Source organism: Telopea speciosissima, chromosome 3 (genome assembly GCF_018873765.1).
Source record: "Telopea speciosissima isolate NSW1024214 ecotype Mountain lineage chromosome 3, Tspe_v1, whole genome shotgun sequence".
NCBI classification, from domain to species: Eukaryota; Viridiplantae; Streptophyta; class Magnoliopsida; order Proteales; family Proteaceae; genus Telopea; species Telopea speciosissima.
The window spans coordinates 70067900-70094170 of record NC_057918.1 but is presented as its reverse complement, the minus strand read 5'-3'; the positions used below and the strand labels follow the sequence as shown (position 1 = coordinate 70094170).

Here is a 26271-nt window from a genome sequence, read left to right as displayed (position 1 = left end):
AAGATCAGAGCAGGAGCAATAACAGAAGCTAGCTCAGAAGAGATGATATCGATAAGTAAAGCTTGGATTGCAGCGGTTAGCAGTGGAAGTATTGAGGCGCTGAAAGATCATGACCAATTGTCTTCTTCATCAGTGACTATGGTAGCGCAGAAGAAGATTAAGAAGAAGGTGAGAGATAAACAGCAGCAGCAGCAGCAATCAGAGGAATCCTTAAGAAAAATTATGTTCTTAAGCTGCTGGGGTCCCAACTGATCAAGGGAAGAAGAAGAAGAAGAAGAAGAGGAGACTGACTACTTATCTCTGTAATTAATAACCTCCCAAGTTTCTAGCTTTGTAATACGGCTTTTTTAATATTTAGGGTTACCAATTACCATATATATGGAGTTTAACAGACTTGAGGTTAATTTCCATTGTAATTTAAGATTTTGTCTTTGATTTGCTCACTCATGGGTACGTATCTTAGATTGAAATCGAGACCTTATTAAGATTGGGGTTGAGAATCCATATGTTGCAAAGCAATTGGGGTCTATCGGTGATGTATCCAATGGTTTGGCCTATTTTTGATCCATGGTTGGTAGAGATGTGTACTCTACATTCATGAGTTTTCACGTCTACTAAATAAAATCTTGTTACCAAAGAAATTTTAAAAAAAAACACAATTGGGGATAACATTCACCGATATCGATTAGGTATCGACCGATCCAAGACCCGATAACTAAAAACCTTTTTTATACATGGTCAATTGATTGACCTTGGAATCATGCGGAAGACGTGGCAGGCCTTCCAGTTACTCGCAGATGATTCTCTTTTTTTTGTCTGGTTTTTTTTGTTTGGGCGGATTGGTTCGGTCTTTAGCGCCTTTGGTGGCTGTGAGTAAGTGTGCTTTTGTATCCTCGGGTTGCGGTAATGCGGGTATGTCCCCCCTTGTATTCTTTCTCTTGATTTAGTTTGATTATTAATAAAATGGTAGGGGCCAGCCCAGGTCCCAGGTAATATTCGGGATTAAATAAAAAAAATAAAATTAATCGACATTGGATTTCATCATGGGATCAATTTAGATCTTCTACGACGCCCTGCCCGTAGCAACCTGAGTGGCGCACAAACATGGCGTGTTGCAATGACCGCCTTACCATTGCCCGTGTGTGCCTTGCCCGAGCAGAGGTAAGGCGGTCATTGCGCTGCACCCTGTGTGTGTGCCGTGGACGATCTGGATCGTCATGGGATCGGTATTGGATGTGTTTAGGGTGTGTGGCCCAATGGAAACTGGGGACCCTTATCCGGTTATCCCTTTTTTCTTATTTCTTGCTGTTATGCTTGTGGACCTGGATTTTACATCCTTTTTCCATCCAACTCTAAAACCCATTGGTTTCTCCCAAAGCACTGCAGCTGGTACATGGGAAAGTAAAACCACCATCTTACATCACTTTCACACTATGCTCTGAGGTCTCTGCACCAACACGCCAAGCTAGACCAAAATCCAGTCATTCTCTCAAGCTAAGAGGCTATCTTCTTCTTCTCCTTTAGTGGCTATGACAAAAAAGAAGATTAAAGATGAGAAGATGAAAATTAGGTTCAAAATCTGTCAGGAATTGAAGGAGAAGAACCTTCAACTTTAGAGCTTCAAATTAAGGAATGGAAGATGAAAATTAGGTTCAAAAGAAGATTCCTACCCAACTGACCTTGTAAATGGCCGATTATGCCGTTATTGTTTATAAATAAAAGGGAAAATTATACTGCCACCACCAAAGGTTTGTACTAAATATAGAGCGACCCCCCATGTTTCTAAATTATATAACCGCACCCTGAGTTCCCACTCCGTTAGTTAGGTGTTACGGTGTTGGTTAAGTTTGCCCTTAAATGATTAATATATCCCTTTCAGGATGTGAGCTTACCATTTTGCCCATAGGGCATCCCTAACTTCACACCCCCCCCTTCCCAATCAGAATGAGGGTTTAGGGTTCCAAGGAGGAGAATCGTTGCAGGAGACTATGAATTTATGTTATTCTCAAGATAAGAGACAACTTCCTTAATGAAGACGTGGTTTAGTACATGGATGAACATATATCAGTAATACTCAAAAACCCATTGTGAGCGGAGAACTCATGGAAGAGGTTGAGGAAGCTACAGAGAGAAGTTACTGGCAAGTTGCACTGAATGAGAGATTACAAAGGAGAAAAAGAAATCACTAAAGAGTTACAAAGAGATAGAAATCATTGAGACTAGCAAAGAAGACAGAAATTAACAGAGTTGAGGAAAAGGAGAGGGAAGTTTTTTTTTTTTTTTTGATAAGAAGTTTTATTACCGCTGGAACAATGTTCCAGGCAAATCAAAGTACAACGGCAGGCGAATACATTCAGGGGGTGAGGGAAACCAAAAGAAATCTCCTTGCGAAGACGATCCCAGCTTAGCTAAAAAATCTGCTACCGAGTTTGCTTCCCTGAGCGTATGTTGGAAACTTATGCTCTGGAAGTTGTGAGCTAGCTGGCGACAGTCCTCAATGATTGACGCAATGCACCATGGGGAAGCAGTGTTAGGGTTGCAGAGGAGATGGATGACCACCCAATTATCACTTTCAATGACGATTGAAGCAAATCCCAGGTAAGAAGCTACGCTTAGCGCTCTCCGTCCTGCAAGCGCTTCGGCTACGATGGCGAAATTCCTGCCAATTCCTTGGGCGAAGCAACAAAGGAACGTAGAATTGTGATTCCTACAGACTCCACCTATACCTGCGAGGCCTTGATTTCCCCTGCTAGCTCCGTCCACATTAAATTTTAGTGTGCCAGACGATGGTGCCAACCAACGAACCCATCTAGGAAGTCTTGGTCGAGATTCCCTAAAGCAAGAAATCTACTCCTTTGCCTGTGTAACTGCTCTAATCTTGAGTGAATTCAGGTTGAATGGCTCGTTTCTATAAATTAAATCCCAGTAAGCCCTCCATATAGTCCAAAGCATGCTACAGAAGAGAGCTGCCTTAAGCATATTGTCCCTGTTACGTGAGCTGTAATTTTGATTAGCTGCCACTACACCATCTTTGATCTCTTGCGAGGTGATCAGATCGACTATTCCCAGGGAGATCCATAAGTCCTTAACTCTTGGGCAATTTATGAAAAGATGATTCGCACTTTGTTGCTGAACTTGACACAACACACAGACCGGATTGAGATGAAATCCTCTCTGATTAAGTAGGTCTGGTAAAGGGAGCTTCTGATGTAATATTTTCCAAATTAAATGCTGAGTTCTGGGTGTTGCTGGTAAATGCCAAATCTTCAACCATAAAGAGTTTTGAGATTGTTGATCCTCCATCACAGCTAACTTATACGCTGAACCAACAGTAAAAATTCCTGCAGATGTGCCCAACCAAATAATTCGATCCTCGCTAGGAAAGATGGGAATTGGGATATTCAAGATTTCTAGAGCAATATCCGGTGGCCACCACAAGAAAGATAAGATCTCTCTTCCAATTCCCAGTTGTGGTATCGATAAGCTGATCTACTGTGATTGGTGCTAAGGGATGAATGGGGAGAGGGGCGGCTAGTGGGGGGGGTTATCAAGGATCCAGTAGTCTGTCCATGGGTTTATGGAACAGCCATTCCCTAAAAGATGAAAAATACCCCTTTTGAGAAGATCTCGAGCAGAACAAACTGATTTCCATCCCCAAGAAGAAGATTGGGGGCAAGGGGCATTAAGAAAATGAGTAGAGGGGAAGTACTTGTTTTTCATGAGAGAAGACCACAAAGAGGAGGGGGGAAAGAGCAGTTCCCAAGCCTTTTTTGCCAACAAAGCCTGATTCATCGGAGCGGACTTTTTAAGGTTGAGTCCCCCACTTTTTTTTGGTAGACAAATTGTGAACCAAGAGATTGCGGGTACAGAAGAGCTACTGCCATTGGACCAGTAAAATTTTCTACTTGCAGAATCCAATTCATTATGAATTGACTTAGGAAGTGCAAAGCAAGACATAACATACTGAGGCATAGCAGATAGAGATGATTGAATCAAAACAGCCTTGCCTGCAGAACTGAAATACTGAGTCTTCCAATGTTGAAGTTTGCCATTCACCCTGGAAATTAGAGATGAACATTGGGCTTTTGTAAGCTTGCCTGTTGAGTACGGTATTCCAAGATAGGCATCTAGGGAGGCTGTAGGGGTAATTTGAAAGAATTCTCGAAGCTGTCGTTTAGTTGCAGAATTGACATTAGGACTAAATTGTGCTCTGGACTTGTTGATGTTTAAAGCTTGACCAGAGTATCGGCAATACTCCTGCACTATCTCATCTAACCTCCTTACTTCATTCATATTAGCCTCTCCAAAGAAGATCAGGTCATCTGCAAATGCCATGTGACTTAACTTTTCGCTACCTCTACTGATTTGTAGCCCCTTGATGTGTTGGTTCTCTTGGGCTAGAGTCAACTTTGTAGATAAAACTTCTGAGCAGAGAACAAACAGGTAAGAAGAGAGAGGGTCTCCCTATCTGAGTCCTCTAGATGGTTTGAAAAGGGGTAGAGGGGAGCCATTGAGCAGAATACTGAGTTGGGTATTTTCAACACAAAACATTACTCTATTGATCCAATTTTGATCAAATCCATAACTCAAGAGAGCTTGTCTTAAAAAACCCCCATTCAATGCGGTCATAGGCCTTTTGCATGTCCACTTTGAGGGAGAAATACCCTTTAGATCCCCTTCTAGTATTTTTGATCTTGTGTAGTAATTCATGGCAAATCAGAACATTGTCTTGTATGTGTCTTCCTTTAATGAAACCATTCTGATTAAATGAGATAATTTTCCTGAGAATTGATCGGAGCTGATTGACTATGATTCTGGAGATGACTTTGTATGCAAAATTACACAAACTAATGGGGCAAAATTCTATCATAGAAGATGGGTGGTCGACCTTAGGGATTAGGGTGATGAAAGTGTGATTTAGTTGCAAAGTGAAGGTACCTTCGGTGAAGAACTTCTGACTGCATTCGGATAGTTTGGCTCCCACCACTTGCCAAGCATGTTGATAGAACATTCCAGAGAAGCCATTTGGTCTTGGGGCTTTGTTGGGTGACATTGCCTTTACTGTTGCAAAAATTTCAGCATTTGTAACCGGCCTCATCAATGATTGATTGTCAGCCCTAGAAACTCGATTACTAGTCACATCCAAATAGGCAGTGTCCATTTGTGGATTAGAAGATGTGTACAGGTTCTTGTAATAATCTGTGAAGGTTGAACCCATGTCCCAATCACTTGTTAAAGTGAGTCCCCCAACATTAAGAAATCTAACTACATTTCGAGCTCTTCTTTTGATGGTTGTAAGATGATAAAACTTGGTATTTCGATCACCATTTTGATTCTAGTTGATTCTGGGCTTTTGTTGCCAAATTAATTTCTCTTGATGAGCCAATAATCTCAGATGTGAAAGTGCTTGCTTCTCATTCTAAAACCAGAGATTATCTCTAAGCTGTACCGGAGTCATAGATAGGCATCTCAACACTTCTCTAACCTCTTCCAGCTTATGAAAAATATTCCCTACTTGATATCTATTCCAATAGTAGAGCAAAGATTGCAGATTTTGAAGTTTGGCGCAGAATTTAAAAGAAGTAGATTCCCTCGGTGACTGCCCCAAGTGGCTACCACCACATCTTGGAAGCTGGGTTCCACCAACCATAGAGCCTAAAGCCTGAACGGTCTAGGCAGCTTGTAAGGACTTGGGTGGGTTTGAAGAATAATGGCATTATGGTCTGAAGAAGCCACAACTTCAGAGGTCACCGAGGCTCTAGGATATAATTGAAGCCAATCAGTATTAGTGAGAAACCTATCCAATTTTGCTTCAATTCTACGCTCACCCTGTAAAGAATTATTCCATATGAATCATTGATTCTTAGTTCAGACAAGCATACTTGATTAACAAAATTTGAGAATGGTGCCATCTGTGAATGACTAACTGGTCTGCCCCCTACTTTATCTTCCCTAGAAAGGTATGCATTCCAATCACCTGTAAGAATTCAAGGGAGGTTGATAAAAGGAGCCAAACCTAAAAGAGATTGTAATTGCTGCTTGCGCACACTTTCATGACAGCTGAGATAAACAAAGGTAAAATTCCATTTTTGATTGAGCTCTGAGAAGTACATTTCAGTGTGGATACACCACTCAGTCTGCCACACGACATTACAGTCAACATGCTGATCCCACAGAAGCAAGAGGCCTCCAGCCCCATTAACAGTAAGTGAAACTACAAAAGATGAAAAACCAAAGGAACGACAAAGACCACTGGGAGACGAACATGAGAGTTTCGTCTCAGACAAAAAACAAACAAAAGGCCGATGTTTGGAAAGAAGATGCCGAATTTCCCTTTTTGTCGCGGGGGGGGCCAATTCCACGACAATTCAACGACATTATTTTTATTTCTCCCCGGGTGGCTGTTGCCGGCCAGCCACCGTTGCCTCAGAATCTGTGGATGTAACCTCCTTCAGTTCGAGCTTAGCCTTCTTAGCTGACTCCCCTCTCCCCGGGGTACCTAACTATAGAGCTAAGGGATCCTCTTCAATGAACAAATATGTTCGTTTCTTCGGAGGAAGGGTGGAATGCTCCATGACTTCAATTCCTTTTGAACTTGGGGCTCCTTGAAAGATGGTTGACACCGGTTTGAGAACCCACCTACTCCCTAGATTATGTAGAGCTGCTGTTGGGATACATGCTAGAGAACCTGATTCATTAGGAATTTCCCTCAGTTGAACCATGGGAGATTGCCGTACCACATGGGGCACAGAGAAGGTCCCTTGACGGAGAATAGACGGTCGTGGGTGGGGTCGGGATGATAGGCGTCCAACCCCGAATGAGGTCCATCATAATTCTTCTTGTGCTGAGCGAAGTTAGTGGGAGCTCTAAGCCAAACGTGTGAGCCATGTTGATGATAGCCTTTAACAGTTCCACTCTGCGCTTCTGAGAATACGTAGTAGCTTGTTCTTTTGCTTCTGCAGCTCCTCGACTTTCATTCTTCCTAGAATTTTCCTCTTGCTCAGGTAGAAAAAAACTCATCGTAAACTCTGCAAATTTCAACCAACAAACTAACCCTTCTAGGTGGGATGGCTGCCCTGGGGATCAGAGTTTGTTTCCAGTTTTTAGTTGCAGTTGCGGCAACTTGCTTAAATTCAGGCCTATTTTCAAAAGTGATATTCACAGTAGTTGGATTCCCTGTTCCTAAGTTCATTTGTATTGCAGAGATCAACGCCTGTTGTAGGGGAACAATAATCCTTGCTGCTGGGCAATTCAAGGAGGAGATTATACCTGAAGGAGATTCCAGATCTATGCATCTGCCAGCTTGGCTGAATAAGGCGGTTAATATTTCTCTACTGTAGTACTTCCAATTCAGATTCTCTACTTGGGTCCAGAAAACTGCCATAGTAAAAATTACTTCCTCCGCTGGCACTTCAGGATCCCAGCGCTACAGCACGGCTAGATAACTGAGATACACCCAAGGTTGGGAGAATAATAGGATGTGCATATCAAGAACGTTCTTCAATTTAATAATGAACCGATCATGAGCCTTCTCAATCAGATGGATCTCTTTAATCTTCACTGCCTTTGAGTGACCTACTCTGTGAAACATGGATTTGAGTTCTAATGCAGAGACTCTAAGTTTATCAACGACCCAGTCAACTATGGAGAACTGAAAAGTGCTCTTTGCATTCTGTAATGCATGTTTTGGCACATCCAAAGTAGGAACTCTAACACCCGAAAAATCCAACTTAGCAATAAACTCCTCTGCCAGAGTCTCCTCAAACTCACAAATACCAGAACTCTTTCCAAAAACACAGGAAGAAATAGAGGACTAAGTAGGGAAAGAGGCCATGGAGAACGAGGTTGAAGGTTCCAAACAAACCACAGGCACACTTACAGCTATTAGAAGTGTTACGGGGGTAGAAGATGGTAAATCAACCAACAATCCAAAGCCGAATAAATAGGCAAAGTAAGGGGAGAAGACGGAGAGAGGGGGTTCTGAAATAGGGAGTTCGTAGAGCTCATAATGCTGATAGGAGTAATAGGCTAAGAGGAAATGATGATGGGCAATAGGTTGAGCATGGGAAGCCCAAGTGAATTCTGAATTGGTGCCGTCCTAAGTCGCCAAAGAGAATGCAAGGATTTCAATCTTCTTAAATGCTAGGTTATGAAAAAAGCACTGCATTGGTGAGTTATCCATGGAGAAGGGCACCTTACATGAACCATGCCTGAGATCGAAGTGGTGCATGGGAAGTGAGCAAATCCCTCAGGTACCTTGCTCACTATGACTATCGCCGTGCCGTAGAAGCAACCAAATCCCTGTCTGTAAAGAAGCCTGATCTGGAGAAACAAGAAGATCTTCGTGATGATGAATTTTGAGCCTATGAACAAAGGAGAAGTAGGGAAAATCTTAAGATAATATGAGAAACCAAAGAATAATCATATGCACAGAGAGGCATGGAGACTTTGAAGCTCCTGACATGGGGAGAAGGAAAGGAAATCCAAGGAGGAGGCTCAATAGCCAATGAAGTTGAGGGATAGAGATTAATGCGAAAGGAGAGATCAAACAAGAGATAAGCTCGTAATAGATAGGGGGATATGGAAGACGATGAACTCAGAGAGCTCCGATCAAGGATGCGTCGTTCATGCAGAACTTCGTGAACTCCGCTTACACCTTGGAACTTCGCTCACCCCTCTGTCTTTTTAGGAGAGGGAAGTCACTAGGAAGAAGATGGCTCATTGTAGGAATAAATACTACTTTAAGTATAAACTAATACTTATCTTATGGGAAGCAATTCTTCAAACAATGTCACTCTTAGGAGAGTCGATCTTTGGATCACAATCATGGACATCAACACTAGAAGCAACAACAAGACTGAGGTGTGCCAATAGGTCACTCTCCTTAAGATTGTATTTGCCCCCTATAGATGCAAACCGAGTTTACTTGCAAACCAATCTCCCAAGATACAACAGCCTTTACAAGCCTATTCAAAAGTCCTTACACTTGACTTGAGGACCACGTTGGTAGACAATGTAGTCCTCAACACTCAATAAAAACTCACAAAAGTGAAACAAGAGAGAGAGAGAGAGAGAGAGAGAGAGAGAGAGAGAGAGAGATTGATTTGATAGTGAAGACAAAAAGCAAAAAAACCCCAACAAATGAGGGGACCACTCCTATAAATAGAGGAGTGACATCCCCTCAAGACAACTTCTGAAAAAGCCTCAAAATACATACCTTTTGAAAACGCATTTAAATTTGAAAAGATACCTTTTTTTTTTATGAGAAGAAAAAAACACAAACTTATAAGTTATCAAAGTCATAATTACAAGCATTTCTAGCTAAGTTCCTAGCATAAGTAACACTAAGATGATTACTAGTTTGTACAAAAGTTACTTCAGGGGTGTGGTCAGATATGTATAGGAAGTCCTTAAACAAAATCCATGGCCAATGGCATTTGATGGGAGATGGAAGAGTTTTTGAGATGAAACGGTTATCACTCCAAACTTCTTTAATCTTCAACCCAATGCTGGCAACATGATCAATACCTTTGCGGATTGCAAAAAGGAGGGTCGTTAGATCGTCCCGTTGAGAGATAGTCCCTGCATCAAAAAAATTAATCTTGCCATGTGTAAAAAAGAAATATGACCAGCCAGCTTGGTTTAATCCTGATTTATAGTATCCTGCACAGACCAAAACATCAAACTTGAGTATAGGTAGTTGAGAAAGAAGAGATCCAACAGGTGGTGTAGAATCTGAAATATCCATTACATGAAGGGATGCAAACAAGGGGGGGAGTAAGTCATGAAACATGGTCCATTTTTGAGTGCACTGGAGCACCCAAGATGGATCAACAACTTGCGACCCATAAATAGCCCTATTGCTAGATGTCCATATAAAATAACAGGTTATCATAAACACGCTAAAAAACCACACAACCAGTTGTTTGTCCGACCTGAGGAGAGAGTAAAAACACAAACAAAAAGACTGAATATTATCAAATGCCATGAAATCGGTTCTTAGGCCCAAGGGTCCTGCTACCTAGATGTGTTTAACCCAATCACAAGATACGAAAAGGTGCCATGATGATTTAGCACCATTTCCACACAAAGCACAAGATGAGTCAATCTGGATCCATTTCGAAAGGGAAGCCCTGGTAGGAAGTCCTGCATGTATCAAACGCCAGAAGAAAATTTTAAATCGTGGATGAATTTATAATTTCCAAAAAAACCTCCACCAATGAAAATTTAGAACAGATAAATTGTCAGAATCAGAGGTAAGATAACGAGCAGCCAATTTAGTAGTGAGGATTCCATTTTTGGCTAGAGAACAACACCATTTATCCTCAGAGTTAGAGAGAATTAAAGATTGAATATGTGAAGCCAGCAGTGGAGGTAAGCAATTGTTAAACAGATCAGAATTCCATCTGCTAGTATTTAAGAAAGAACTAACAGTCTGAGATCTATCAGAATCCCCAATCAGAGAAGTCTTTGAAGTAGAAAGGTTACCTTAAAAACCCGGGACCCACTTATCAAACCAAAAGAACGTAGAATCACCATTACCTATTTTTTTCTCCACCAAATTTTCCAGATGTGGGATTATATGGGTCAGCATAAGATACCTTTTGCCAATTTTTGAATTTCATTATAAGGAGAATGTTCTATGTGCCGCAACGCAGCCTGCGCCCAGGCACATGCAGCCTATGCAGGGTGGTCATTATGCCCACCCCATGTGCTTAGGCGTAGGCTGCGCTGCGGCACAGAGAACAGCGCCCTACCATTAAAACCAAACGTTACAACTACACCCATAACAGATTCAATCAAGTTTCTGATTTTGTCAGTCAGAACAGGGTCAATACAACCATCACTACATATAGTTTTCCCAAATAAACATTGGAAAACGAAAGTATTGTTAAGAAAAATATGTGCTGCTTTTTTATTCATCAATATACCATAAAACAAGTATCACTCCTTAACGCTTGTTTGGATTGCAAGTTTCTGATGGGCTTTTTTTTTTTGGGGGAGGGGGGGGGGGTGTTGAGGAGGGGTTGGGTTTACCAGAAAACTATGAATATATGTTATTCTCAAGATAAGAGACAGCTTCCTCAATGAAGACATGGTTTAGTACATGGACGAACATATATCAGTAATACTCAAGAAGCTCACCAAACTGCTGTTTTGGAGTTCATCTTGTATTGAAAAAGCAAAACACACATTCATATACAAACAAACAATTCCTTAACATTTTATTTCATTTTCCGGCTAATGTGCCAATAAAAGTAGCCCATTGATGCAGTTATGCATGCATAACTTTGCATGGTATGATTTCAAGGTTACATTTGAGTGTTCAACAGATGCACTGCCGGGTTGGAATCCAAAACCAAGTTGTATCAAATTCATCTACTCTTCACAAAACTTAGAATAATTAAACATGAAATGGCCGGAGAAGCGAACCTCACTTGAAATCTTGCTTCCCATGTATATATTTGATCCTCGCTTAATCACTTAGTGCTACCTTATAACCAAAATATGATTCTTATACTGAGAGATACAAGATTTGTGGAGGAAAGGACCGTGAATGAGGAGGGAAATAGAATTTCGGTATACTCATCATAATCATAGGACAGGATGGATATATTTTACAATGAATGAACTCTTCCATCCTGACCACTTGTGTGGGTTTCCTTTGAATTTGAACCCCACTCTATAGCTTCTGCTACAGCTAGTTGGCGTTCGTCTGCGCTGTCTTCATCCTGTTGATCTCCATCCTCACTTGGTGCTTTCTCCTTAGAAAGTGAACTTGAAATAGGAAAAGGTGGAGGTACCCCCTCTTCAGGAGCCATTGATAGGAAACTGAGAGCACTGACAACATCACTCATCAAGGGACGAACTGATGCTTCCTCTTGAAGACACATGGCAGCGACTGCGACTGCTTGATTCAAACCTGTCACTGGGAAGTCCCCTTGAAAGAGTGGATCAGCCATATCTGGGAAAGTTTTTGGGTCTTTGAAAAAGGGTTGTGCCTGTTCAATGCAGTACGGTATTCACCAAGGTAAGTCAAGAGAATGGATTGAAGCTACATTCAAAGGTTAAATTATCTATACTAAAGTCTTATCCAGGTTCTGATCTATTAGGGAATTAGGAATCCTTGCAAAGGGAATGAATGAAGGAAACACTAGATGTCATAAAACAAAACAGAATTCACTTTTGAAAATGATTTCCCTTTTTTTTGGAGGAAGGAATATGTTAGAGAAACAACCATGAGATCAAGTAAGCACAATTCATGACTCAAAATAACAGGCATAAGTTCCAAACTATTAATTTGAGCCTAGACATAGATGTGACACAGCATTGCTGGTTTGGACAGCTAATTAAGCTGGAAGAATAGCAGCCCTGGAAACCTGGTTTTCAAATGCATCTATGATACTCGTGAACAAATATAGCACGAGATATATGGATAAGTGAATAATGAATGATAGATTTAATAGCTGCCATAGTTGTGGCATAGTAATGCCATTAACTGTGGGAAAACAAATTTTGGGTGGACAGACACATTCACGCATGCGAAGATGTGTCAAATTCTTAACATTATGTCTTGATTCTTGTCGATGCATCTCAGGCCAAAGATTATGTTTAATTTCTGGAAAAATGTGCCTTTCTCACATGGAAATCCTCAGAAAGAGTTAACATCTTTATCTTAATTTAAAGATACAAGTTTTTTTTTTTTTTTTGGGGTGGGGGAGGTTGGTTTCTAGCATGTAGTGTAATTTGAAAGACCCAGGATAAACCTCCCTTGAAATTTACCTGGCTTGCAACCAAGGGTTCTATAAGGTTACAGATCTCAGTCATGATAAAAAAGTTGTATGCCCATCCATTCCATGCAAAACTCAGTCTTTATGTCTAGTCAAATAAAGATTAATGGTAAATTGGAAATGGAAAAAGGAAAATCCAGGCATTCATACATACCCTACCTACTAAGTTCTGACAGAAAAATAAGTCACTTGCCCAGAATAAACCATCCATCTAATTTGATGGAAGCAAAACCAACAGAAAACAACATCTTGCTTATTAGAAAATATGAGCGGTTGGCTTCATAAGTTTCTTGACTCATCCAAGCTCTATAGGGTCTACAAAATGAATTTTCCTGTCTACTAGAAAACTAGCCTATGATTTCAATCTTATCATTTCCAACTGGGTGGTGATGCATGTCAGTGGAGCTTGAAGAGATGAGAGAGCCAGCACAAACCAGCCCATCTAGCCTAACCCATCAAGGCAGCCAACTGAGACCTTTGGGCCAGCTGTTAGTCCACTTTCGTGGGCCAGATTGAGGCCCACTACTGTGCTAGACAGTCCTTGCGTGGAGGATTTTTATTTGTTTTATTTAGTTTCTATTATAATATAGATTCTTTTTATGTCGTAATAATTAATAGGGTAAATTACACGTCACCCCCTGATTTTTGAAAAAACTCAAATCACCCCCTGGTTTAGACCCCAATATGACAAATTAGTCCCTACCGTTAGTTTTATGCTGTTAAGTGATGATGTCAGCCAGTTAAATAAATTTAAATCCCTAAACTACCCTTGACCAATGTTGAAGATGAAGGAAAGGTAGTATTGTAAATTTAATTCTAATGTTTTAGTACAAGGGTAAAATAGTCATTTCACACCAATAACTAACAGCAGACTAGCACCGTTACTGTAGAGGGGGTGGTTTGAGTTTTTTCAAAAACCAGGGGGTGATCTGAGTTTCATTTGAAAACCAGGGGGTGACGTGTAATTTACCCATTAATTTAATATAGATTCTTTTTATGTCGTAATTATTAATTTAAGGATTATTTTTATTTTTTTATTTAGCTACAAGTTAGTTTCGCTTTTGTATTTAATTTCTAATTAAAGGATTGCCATATTGTAAGGAGCTCTCCTTTCTCACGCAAGGAGGGATCTAGTTTCTGTTTCAATGAAAGGGGGGCTGTCCATACAACATCCCATGGTTTGAAGTATTGGAAAAAAAAAAGAAGCTCTGCTTTGTTTGCTGTGAGACTCAGCTATGGTGAGAGACCGAGGTCAGGTGAGAGACTGACCAAGGCCATAGGAGAGAAGACTTGGTCATATCCCCCTCCTTTCTTCTTCCCCTTTTATTTTCTCCTTTTCAATTTCTTTGTATACTCTGCAAATGTGATCTGTTGGAGACACCCAATCACTTATTGAAGACTATTTATGTTTCTGTTAATGCCTTTACCATGGTCCATCGAGTTCCATTGAGAACCTGAAGATTGGAAGCCAGGATACACCTGCAGGACTACTGTTTTGGAGATTTCTGGCAGCAAACTTCAAGCGGTGATATTTCTTCATCCATCCATTAACTGAAGCCCAACTTCTAGAATGTTGTTCACCCTATCCATCGCCACCTTTGACAGTACTTTTAAGTCCATCCAATGGCTATTTAAGTCATACTGTCTTACTGTAAGTAATAAACACAGTAAGACATTCCTACTCTCTGAGTCTTACGTTTCTGATTTTGATTCACATTCCTATCAGATGATCATCAGATGCGGCTCAGTTTTTGAAGAGTTGAAGGCCTCCCTATACCCTACACCTTGGGGCTATTACTGCTGTTGCTTCATTAGTTTCTATTTTGAGGGATATTTTGTCAACTCAATTCTAGTGTACTGTTGCAACCAAGAGTGTGGGAATGTCTTACTGTGTTTATTAATTACTGTTTTACATCATATTGACAGTATTCTGATCTATGGAACAAGGGTTTTCTTAGTTACTAATTTGGACAGCAGGTGGCCATTACAGTAACTGTACTGTTGCAGTGCATTAGATCAGTCTCTGAACTGAAGACTATTCTGTTGTTTAATCTTTTGTCAGTTCCCTATTCTGTTGGTCTGATTGTTAAGCTTAATACTACCCTATTGCAGCTCTTAAGAAGGGTTTTCCTTGCTATAACTCAGTACCATCGATCCTGTTGTTGGTTTGGATTTTATATTTTCTGTTTAGTGACCCTAGACCCATCAATTTGATATCAGAGCCATAGCAGAGGGCAGTACAAGGACCCCAAATTCGACTCATGAATCATGATCCTTTAAATCATACATTGGAGATGATGCAACAGATGTCAGCAGAACAGAACTTCTTTCTGAAAGGATGACAGCCATGGAGCAACGGATAAGTCCCCTATCCCTAAACAAGGTAGCTTTGAAAATCTAGGGGTAGGAGGGGGACAGCCCACTCATTCTACAGCTAACAACACTTAGAGATTTACAGGTAGAGGGTCACAGAGAGTTCACACACCTCAATCTACCTTTGAGAATTATATGAGGTCATACTTTGAAGGTGGCAATGGTGGACAACATAAACACTTTGATGATTCTCACAGGATTTGACTGGAGTTGAAAGAATACAGTGGAAACTCCGACCCACAAAATTTCTATGATTGGTAGAATGCTCTGGATGATTATTTTGAGTGGTCTGAGCTGACAGAACCAAGGAAGATGAAGTTAGTGCGTGCAAAACTTATCGGGCCAGCAAGGGAGAGGTGGAATAATCAAGAAAGAAGGTTACACATTTGAGGTACAACACCGGAACACCACTACTTGGGATGAGATGAAAGAAGAATAGAAAGGCAAGTACTGTACTTTCCATAAACTTTCTGGGCACGACTGCATGATCAGTTAAATTTCTTGAGACAAGGCACACTTACAGTCACTAAGTAAATGCAACAATCGACTCACTTGTTTCGCGGACGGGGATTTTTTTTTTTTTTTGGGTGAATAAAAATTTCATTACTAAAGAGGGAGAAAGGATTTACAAGGGCCCCCAAAAGGGGGAGAAACAAAACCGCCACTCAGATAAGACGGCTAGTAGCTACAAGGATACAACAATCTGCCTGTTCCTTGGGGAATCAATACAAGAAGAAGGAGGAGCAAACGATAACTTTGCTTTAATTTCGAAGGAAATGGAATCTCAAATCTGGTTGTAGGACCAAGATTTGGAGGTCCATTTCCTGATATTACGCTCCATCCAAATATGGTTGAGAGTTGCACAAAAAGCCATCTTGTCAACCGAGTTGCAGATAGAAGAGCCTCCAAATGTCATATCAATCCATATCCACTCTCGAGAGAAAGGGAGGATTCTTCTTGGGGAAGGCCAGCATTTGGCCAAGATTCCTTTCCAAATAGCAGTAGCGGACGGGGATTTAGGAGAATGATACACAACTTTTTTCTCAATTCAAGTTGGGGTTACCGGTTACCGCCGGAGATTCGGCGAGAGCTTGGCGTGGTTGACATCGATGATATCCAAGATTGCTTTCAGAAGGCTTTATGGGCTGAGGAATTGTTGAAACCATCTGTGAGGAGACTTGGTTCCCAACCTGGAGGGGAGTATACTAGGACACCTAGTAGTGCTATTTCAGATGGTCCTACAGTTAGACAAACGTGCTCCCACTTGACCTCATTTCCTCCACCTATGGGTGGAGGAAATGAGGTCAAGTGTTATCATTGTCACAACTATAGCCATTATTCCAAAATTTTCCATCAATGCCCAATGAATTCCATCATAGCTGCCACTGAAGCCAACCCAGCTATGGAATACCATGATGGAGTCCCAGTTGACGATGTGGTTGAAGAGAAACTGGCTAATAACAATGAAGATGATGAAGAGGAAGCTCATGGATTGCATGTCTTGTGCTTGGTCCCATCAACTGAGATGGCTGAATATGACATAGATGAAGAACCTAAACAACTCAGAACTACTTTGGAGTTTGACATAATAGAAAGGATGCAACTGGAGAGGACTGGTCACTACATCCAATTATACACTTGATTTTGAAGTTGAGCACATAGAGTTCGTTATTCCACCAAAGTACTTCGAATAACAGACTCCTCGACTTCAAGATTACATCCCCAACTTCAAGGAGCCGCCGGAGTTTTGTTACGGTCTTAAGAAAGATAGTCATCATACAAAGTTAATCTCTAAAATGTCAAAAACTTGTGGTTGAATTTTTCTTAAGCCAGCGAGAGCTGATGCATGTCGGTGGAGCTTGAAGAGATCAGCGAGCCAGCACCAACCAGCCCATCAAGCTTGGCCCATCAAGCCAGCCAGCAGAGACCAACAAAGGGTCTTCGTGTTTTTAAATAGTTGAAGGTCTCCCTATACCCTACCTTCGACTGGGAGTTGAGGCCCATCAGTGGTGGCCTTTATGTCACGGTAAAATATTTAGCGGAGTCAATTTGCCCATTCAAACCATCTTGATATTCACCCAACCTGATTTCACAACAATTGACAGAACAATGCTTGTCGACGCTCGCTCGACCTAACCCACACTGATGCTTCACTGCTCACCCAATTGTCCTTCGTTGTGCAGCCCATCATTAGTGCCACACTGCCACTCCAACTCAAGGCAATACCAAGCCAACCATCATGACTATGCCCAAGGTGTAGTAACAGCCCCAGTCGAATGATACGATGCAGCCGAAGGTTTGCCAAGCCTGCGGCACACTCACCCATGTAGTGCCACCACTGTCCCCACTGTTGGCTAATAGCACCACATGGATATGCCCAAGCAAGCCGAACCCAAGCTCTGCAAGGGCCATAGTTCGAGAACTCGCGAGGTTGAGATCTCGGTTTTCTGGGAGGTTGAGACGAGATGGAATACGAGTTGAAAAATTCCAAACGGAAAAATGTCAACCCCCCAATTCGAGATCTCGGTGGGAAAGCTTGGTATATAGACACCTATCTATGCAAACCTTGGTATACAACAAGGTACTAAAACTCGGAACTCGACCCTGGGAAAAACTGAGATCTCGGTCGAGTTGGTGCATTTTTTTTTTCAACTCGAAACCTGGTTTCGATGGGTTTTAGACATAGTTTGGGTCTGAAACTTGGTATTCAGCCTATTTTAGGCCATTTAAACACAATGACACTATCAGATTTTGCAAAAACAAAGTCCAAATAGGAGTTTCACTTAGTGGGAGACCAGGACAGATACTTATGCCAGAAACCAGGACAGACACAGGACAAACACTTATTTATGCCTAATATCATTTAAGTAAATGCTTTTGTATTTCATTTACTTTAGATATTATTCATAAATAAGCAAATACCCCCCTATTTGAATCCAATAAAAATAGTTAAAAAATCAAATTCCAAAAGGAAAAAAAGTCAACCCCCCAGTTCAAGAAAAAAAATTGGATTTTCGGCGATAGATGCAATGTTCAACTTTCTAATGCTGGGGTTTTTCTCAAATCTAAAAATTCCATAAATCTTAATATGGTAAAACATTGCTAAAAACCAAAAGTGCGGTAAAATATTCATTTGTTTTCATGTCCAAAAAAATATTTTCATTCAGAGCGATTTTGACAGCATTCGCGAACACCAAATGAAGTTTGACCGGTACATAACTCCTTCAATATAAATCAGATTTAAACAATCTTGGATTTGTTGGAAAGCTTTGTTTTCTAATAGAGACAGCTTCCTTCAATAAAGCTTTGTTTTGAAAGCTTTCCAACAAATCCAAGTTTCAGACCCAAACTATGTCTAAAACCCATCGAAACCAGGTTTCGAGTTGAAAAAAAAATGCACCAACTCGACCAAGATCTCGGTTTTTCCCAGGGTCGAGTTGGGGTCAAGTTCCGAGTTTTAGTACCTTGGCAAGGGCAGGCACACCTGCATGCAAGACACAAATAGCCCACTCGCTCAAGATCATGTACCATTGTCGCACGCACGGATAGTGCTAGTAGCATCATAATCCCAAACCTCCACCTGCCGGTGGTATGCCATACAAATGTCTTCCATTGTACATTGAACCCGTCAATAACCAAACCTATAGAGGAGACACCCACAGCCTGCTTCCTGTGTTGAGATGCATGCACGGCAAGGCCAACCTCGCACACAATGCGTTACCTGTGAAAGCCACGATGCCCACCAAGCCTTGCTTGTAACGTGTCAAAATGCCATGCTAGGAGCCATGGCACCAAGGAGGGTGAGGCACACCATCCTTCCTCAAGGTAGCTCTTATGCTTTTTATAGATTTCCAGAAGTAGACATGGACCCCCCCTCATTCTGTCATATTAATGAATGACAGAACATCACTAGGCAAGTGACTTCCCATCCAAGCACTGCCATGCCAAACTATGCTCCACGACAAGCCATCCTCGAGCCACCATGCACACCTATACGTGCCAACCCATGTGCCACGGCCGTGCCAACAGAATGACCGTGACATTGGGGCTATCACTGCCGTTCCTCATTAGTTTCTATTTTGAGGGATATTCTGTTAACTCAGTTTCTGATTTACTGTTGCAACCAAGAGTGTGGGAATGTCTTACCGTGACTGTTAATTACTGTTTTACATACATTGACAGTATTCTGACCTATGGAACAAGGGTTTTCTTAGTTACTAATTTGGACAGCAGGTGGCCATTATTGTAACTGTACTGTTGCAGCGTTAGACCAGTCTCTGGACTGAAGACTATCTATGGTTTAATGTTGTGTTGGTCCCCTATTCTGTCATCTAATATTAATACTACCTTATTGCTGCAGTTAAGAAGAGTTTTCCTTGTTGTGAATCAGTAGTACCGGTCCTGTTGTTGGGTTAGGGTTTTATACTTGCTGTACGGTGACCCTAGACCCATCAGGTGGAAAGGGCCCCTTACAAGTTCTAATCATAAAAAGTAATACTTTAGCAGAAAAAGAAAGAAAACAAATGATAAGAATGAGAAATACCCAAGAAACTAGGTTTTGCTCATCTGTTGGCCTAGTGGTGTCAATGGCTCTTCGTCCAGATATTAACTCCAGTAAAACAACTCCAAAACTGTATACATCCGACTTCACTGTCAGCTGACCTGTTCTTGCATACTCTGGGGCACAGTAACCATATGTCCCCATCACACGTGATGATACATGTGTCTTATCTCCATCAGGTCCAAGCTTGGCAAGGCCAAAATCTGAGAGTCTTGGATTGAAATCTTCGTCTAGCAAGATGTTGGATGATTTCAGATCTCGATATATAACAGGGGGGTTGGCCTTATCATGCAAATACTCCAAACCTTTAGCAGCACCTGAAGCTATTTTCATTCTCGTAAACCAGCCTAGTGGTTTTTGGTTTGGTGGAATATCTGCAGCAGAAAAGTTGAGAACTATGTAGTTAGGCAGTTTTGTTGGACTGAATTGAGTGATAAATACTGTAAGATGCCACATGGCCAGACAACTGTGATTCATATTAGGTAATTAAAATTGGAAGGTCAGTTGAAGAGTAGGAATGAAGAAGATAATAGGATATACTAGTTACACTGAATAAACAGTATATTACATGAAAATCACCAGTTATTGTAGAAAATTTGTTCTAAGGTCAAAAGATATGGGAGAAACAAGAGGACTATACCAAGTAGATGGTCTTCAAGAGATCCCAATGGCATAAACTCATAAACCAAGAGCCTCTGATCTCCGTCAGCACAATAGCCTACAAGATTGACCAGATTTTGATGGCGGAGGAGACTCAGCATCAAAACCTCAACAAGAAACTCTCTGTTTCCCTGTAATCCATTTCTGTCCAGCTGCTTCACGGCTACAATCTGATCACAATGATAAAAAAAAAAATGGTGAAAAATGTTTCCAAATCTGTTTGAGAGAGACAGAGAGAATGTAGCAATGAAAGTAAAAGTAAAAGTATTACCTGTCCGGTATTCTCAAGTTTCCCCTTATAGACTCTTCCAAATCCACCCTCACCCACTAAACATTCCTGCCGGAAATTCTTCGTTGCTGAGGCCAGCTCACGGAAAGTAAAAGTCTGTGCTGCAATGTTACTGTTTGCAGCTTTGTTAGCATCATCCTTTTTATCTGTTGCCTTTGTTTTATTGTCTGCATGAGAAAGAATGTAGCACTAAGTATCCATGAACAACAAAGCTAATAGAACTGAAAATTTTCTTTGACAAAGGCCAACATAATCATCTGAATTTTTATTCAGTTTCATTTTTTGATCCACTTCATATTCGTGTGTTAAGAAAACGGATGAGCTTTCTTTCTCTGGCTTACAATTTTATTTTTCTTGCCATCCATCTAACACTTCCAGTCCAGTCAACTTAATACTAAGAAATTGTGATTGATCCATTTTATATGAAATGATGGTAATATTTTAAATAAAGAGAACGCTGGAAGATGCTCCTTCATGTTTTGAGATAATTTCTCATGAATTTAGAGCTCCTTCATGTTTTGAGACACATAAATTTATTTCATTAGAAGCCATGACAGGTCCCAACTCTGAATTAGGGGGAATGTTCTCATGAATTTAGAGACATCAAATTGTAGATCCATGCATAGGCAAAACTCTAAGCGCTTGAAATAAAAATCAGAAATAGTACGTTTGTTGAAAATGTCAGGAGAAAAAGGATGATTTAGAAATGTGAACATCTAGCCAAAAAGTCATGCCACCCCAAAGATTTGAAAAAACTACAATCGCACCCCTATTCACTAACGGTGTTAACTTAAAACTTAAAACTTAAAACAAAAGAAAAATGACCCTTTTAACCCTGTTTTCTCCTCCTGCCCCTCTCTCTTTCTTGGAGACCTGCAACACCATGCGGCCAAAAATAGGGGCGGTGGCTCCCAAACTGCCAGCGAGCGACGGTTTTCCACCCGCGACCACAAGGCCGGCGCCATATGCCCGCCAAATCTGAATGGCGGCAGAGGTTGAGTGGTAAAAAAATCCATCATGCGTTGCATCTGCATGAGGTACTGCTGCATTATTTATGTGGTTCTGAACTATAGCCCAGGGAATAAGTGTACAGGAATAGGCTAGAAGCTCAAAGAGAAAACAAAAAGAACAGCAGCTAGCCTTTAATCAGACAAAGTTCCTCCCGAGAAACAGAGTAATTGAAATATTTCGTTTGCTGCTGTCCGAGCTAAAAGCCACTCCACCAGCCACAGGCTGCTGGAGTGAGATCTAATGTCATTCAATTCTTCAAGATAGCCTGAGAGTCACTGCATTTGCGTTTATTTTCTGCAACTAATTCCGGTGCAAGAACTGGAACTAGAATCGAGAGAGAGGAGAGGGAATGAAGGAGACTCGGGCTGAAGTACCGCCCAGACACAGAGTTCGATGAATAGAACTCTCAAGAACTGAAACAGGTAGTAAGAAGAACACAAGAAAGAAGGAAGAAGGATTTAATTAAGACAGGAATGAGGGGACAAACGGTTGCTACACTTGCAGTCATGGTTTCAGCCATGGCCGTTAACCCCCTTTTTTTTTATTTCATCATATCAATTATCTTCACATGGGGTACTAGCCGGTGCTGTTGTTGATGTCTACGGCTGCAGAGTTGCATTACCGGAGTGATGGACTGGATTACGATAGGAGTGAAACCAATAGCAGCAGCCATGGCGACGGCCATGGCCGAGATTCGGATTTTTTTTTAATGTTGCGTTTGTACAATCAAGCAAAATCCAGTAATAAAGAAAATAACAAATAACAGCCTTTTGATCTCCGTTTCCGGTGTGTCTTTGTCAGAGATTAATGGCCTCAGGATGATCGCCTTTGACGGAGAAGAAAGGGTTTGCAGAGAATAAACCTCAACCCTAACTTGTCTCCCTTGCGATTTGGGGTTTTTGCATAAAGGGTAAAATGGTAAGTTTGCCCTTCTTCAAGGTTAGCTTGGCCATTTAGTAAAATCTAACCTGATGACGTCATCACTTAACAGGAATCAACTAACGGAGTGGACCACTCTGATATTAGTGCGTAAAAGTAGGGGTGTGGTTGTAGTTTTTTCAAATCGTGGGGGTGGCATGATTTCGGGCTAGTTCCAAGGGAGGTACGTGAAATTTACTCTTTTATTTTTCTTGCCATCCATTTAACAATTCCAGTCCAGTCAACTTAATACTAAGAAATTGTGATTGATCCATTTTATATGAAATGATGGTAATATTTCAAATAAAGAGTGCTGGAAGGAGCTCCTTCATGTTTCGAGTTAATTGACTTCACATATTGGACATTCCAATTGTCTCCACAGACACATAAATTTATTTCATTAGAAGCCATGACAGGTCCCAACTCTGAATTAGGGGGAATGTTCTCATGAATTTATAGACATCAAATTGTAGACCAATGCATAGGCAAAACTCTAAGCCCTTGAAATAAAAATCATAAATAGCACGTTTGTTGAAAATGTCAGGAGAAAAAAGATGATTTAGAATGTGAACATCTAGATCTAGTTGCTTAAATTCCACTTGTATGGGTAAGTAATGACTTAGTTCTGCATGACCTTAAATAAATGAAATGACTTCGCCTGGAATTTCGATCTGTAGCTCATTATTTCTCAATAGGTACTGATGATATACTTCTTTTGGATAAGTGCCATCTGCATCTGATTTGCATGGAACCAAAGAAATTTCTCCAATGTATTCTGCAGCTCTGAAGTTTTAGTTTCATAGCTTTAGCTCCTCAGCAACAATCATTCCTTTTCCCTATACTAATAGCACTTTTAAGTGGTTTGGAATACATAAATCTTCCTATATCTGGCACTTCAAATCTAAGCATACAATATTGCACTTGTTAATTGTAGTCTCGGTTTATGTTTATTGTGGTTTATATTAGTTTGTTTTAGTGAGGGGTGTTTTGGGTAATAGGGTGTGTGACTTAAGTCGGTGGTGTAGTGTATGCTGTTCTATTCTTGGGTATAAATATATCCCCCTCTCCCCACGGTTTGTGTAGACTGTTCACAACACAAATCGTGGGCAAGTTTCCTCTCCTTCCTTCTCCCTATCGATCTTCCTCTACTTCAGTTATTCTTTTTCTTCTCTATTGTTACTACTGATCTTTAATACATTGATATTGTCACATAGTATCAGAGTATTAAAGATCCAGCAGTTATTACAGTTCTATTTTGAGAGTCCTTCTTGGTATTCTCTTTTGGTCAACAGAAACCAATATTGTATATATGTTTTATTGTCTAAAACCCTAGTTGAGAATATAATGAAGAACTGAAGTCTGCAATACTCTATTTTCTAAAGTATTTGGCAGGTTTTTATAGTGAAATTAATTCCAATCTGGCTGACCGATCAGTCACATATTCTGGACCCCAAACCTTATGCGACTACCGACAAACCTCCAGGGGTGCCTTTACAGGTATACCAGCACAGCCTGAAGCAACTACCGTCTGCTCGTGCCATTCCTCCACTCTCACCATCCAGCTCTTTTCCTAGAGATCCTCCTTCTGACACTCATCTCCCTATTGCCCTTCGCAAAGGTACTCAAACCCTATATTCAGAACTCCTTGGTTTCCAATCCAATTGCTAATTATGCTTACTTCTCATCTACCAGCTTCTCTTTGTCAATTTGCTCTATCTCTCCCATCTTACTCCATTCCTACCCATTATGAAGCTACTTTGTCTAACCCTAGGTGGAAAACTGCAATGGATGTGGAATGGGTGCCTTGCTATCTCGCAAGGCTTGGACATTAGTAGACCTACCTCCCGATAAGGACCTTATATGGTGTCGTTGGGTGTATACCATTAAGTACAACCCTGACGGTGTAGTAGAGTGGTTGAAAGGTCAACTTGTTCCCAAGGGCTACACTCATACCTATGGGTTGACTACTTTTAGACGTTCACTTGTATTGCTCTTCTGTGCCGATCTTGATATCTTTGGCTGTTAATCTTGATTGGTCCCATTACAAGTTAGACATCAAGAATGACTTTTGGTATGGTGACTTGCAAGAGGAGGTTTATATGGAGCAACCTCTTGGGTATGTTGCTCATGGGTTGACTACTTTGAGACATTCACCCTTATTGGTCGGTTAAATTCTATGCGCATCTTGTTATCTCTGGCTGTTAATCTTGATTGGCCCCGTTATCAGTTAGACATCAAGAATGACTTTTTGTCATAGTTGTCATGGCGTCCTGGCGCTGGAGAGGGCTGCATGGCGACCTACGCATGGCGACCCTCTTTGATTTCTTCTCCGACTCTCTTTCCCTTCGATTTCTTCTTCCCGTCTTCGATTTCTTCTTCCCTCTTCGATTTCTTCTTCGATTTCTTCTTGTCTTCTTTCCCTCTTCGATTTCTTTCGATTTCTTCTTTCCTCTTCGATTTCTTCTTCGATTTCTGAATTTTCTTCTTAAAACTTGAGAAACAATAGAGAAAAATAAAACATGGCTTGAGTATACATCTATTAACACATTAAAAATAGAGAAAATAAAAATAAAACATGGTCGACATGCTCGCCATGTCGATATATCGACGTGACACCCTCCACCGACTTGGATCGCGTGACGCCGTGACAACTATGCTTTTGTATGGTGACATGAATGAGGAGGTTTCATGGAGCAACCTCTTGGGTATGGGGGAGGACACTAAGAAAGTTGTAGGCAGCACAAAGCCATTTATGGGCTGAAATAGTCCCTTGGTTTGATAAATTTAGCAAAGTTGTTGGTACATATGACTTTTCTCAATGTTACTCCGATCACTCAGTTTTTGTTCGACATCATGATTCTAAAGTTATTATATTGGTTGTTTGTGTTGATGACATCATTGTTTCTGGTAATGACATATTTGGGATTGCACAGGTTAAGACTTACTTACAACAGCATTTTCATATGAAAGACTTCGGTGCTCTCCGCTATCTTCTTGGCCTTGAGGTCATTCGTAGTAACAGTAAGAAATGAATCATTTTGTCTCAATGGAAGTATGTCCTTGACATTCTGAGTGAGGCAGGCATGTTAGGTTGTAAGCCTATAGATACCCCTATGGAGCCTCATGTCAAGCTTGGAGCGTCAGATGACAAGGAGTTCGAAGGCAAGCATCAGTATCAAAGACTAGTCAGCAAACTTATATATCTCTTACTGTTACCCGACCTGATATCTCCTTTGTTGGTGTGATTAGTCAGTTAATGCAGATACCTAAGCAGGCTCATAGGGAAGCAACCTGTCACATATTGAGATACCTTACAGGTGCTCCAAGGAAGAGACTTATTTATTGTCGTTATGATCACACTAGTATTGTTGGTTATTTTAATGTTGCTTGGGTTGGAGCTAATGGTGATTGACGGTCAACTACAGGCTATTGTACCTTCTTTGGAGAAAATCTTGTTACGTGGAGAAGTAAGAAACGGAATATTGTTGCTCATTCCAATGCTAAAGCAAACTATCGAGCTATGGCTCACACTACTGCTGAGTTGATGTGGTTTCGGTCCTTTGTTCAAGAGCTTAGTTGTTCTACCAACAAGTCAATGGAGAAGTTTTGTGATAAAGCGGCCATTTACATTTCTGATTATCCTGTTTTCATGAGAGGACGAAGCATAT

At 40.9% G+C, this 26271-nt stretch overlaps 1 protein-coding gene across 1 annotated transcript; it reads right to left on the bottom strand.

The window, feature by feature from the left end:
• Nucleotides 1-11205: 11205 nt before the first annotated feature.
• Nucleotides 11206-20777, bottom strand: LOC122653517 (probable serine/threonine-protein kinase PBL26). Its single transcript, XM_043847369.1, has 4 exons — nucleotides 20657-20777; nucleotides 20366-20516; nucleotides 19708-20099; nucleotides 11206-12002 (listed from the first exon to the last, which is right to left on the bottom strand). Exons 2-4 carry the CDS (start codon nucleotides 20484-20486, stop codon nucleotides 11619-11621), a joined length of 897 nt encoding a protein of 298 aa, XP_043703304.1. The 5' UTR covers nucleotides 20487-20516; nucleotides 20657-20777; the 3' UTR covers nucleotides 11206-11618.
• Between the last annotated feature and the right edge of the window lie 5494 nt (nucleotides 20778-26271).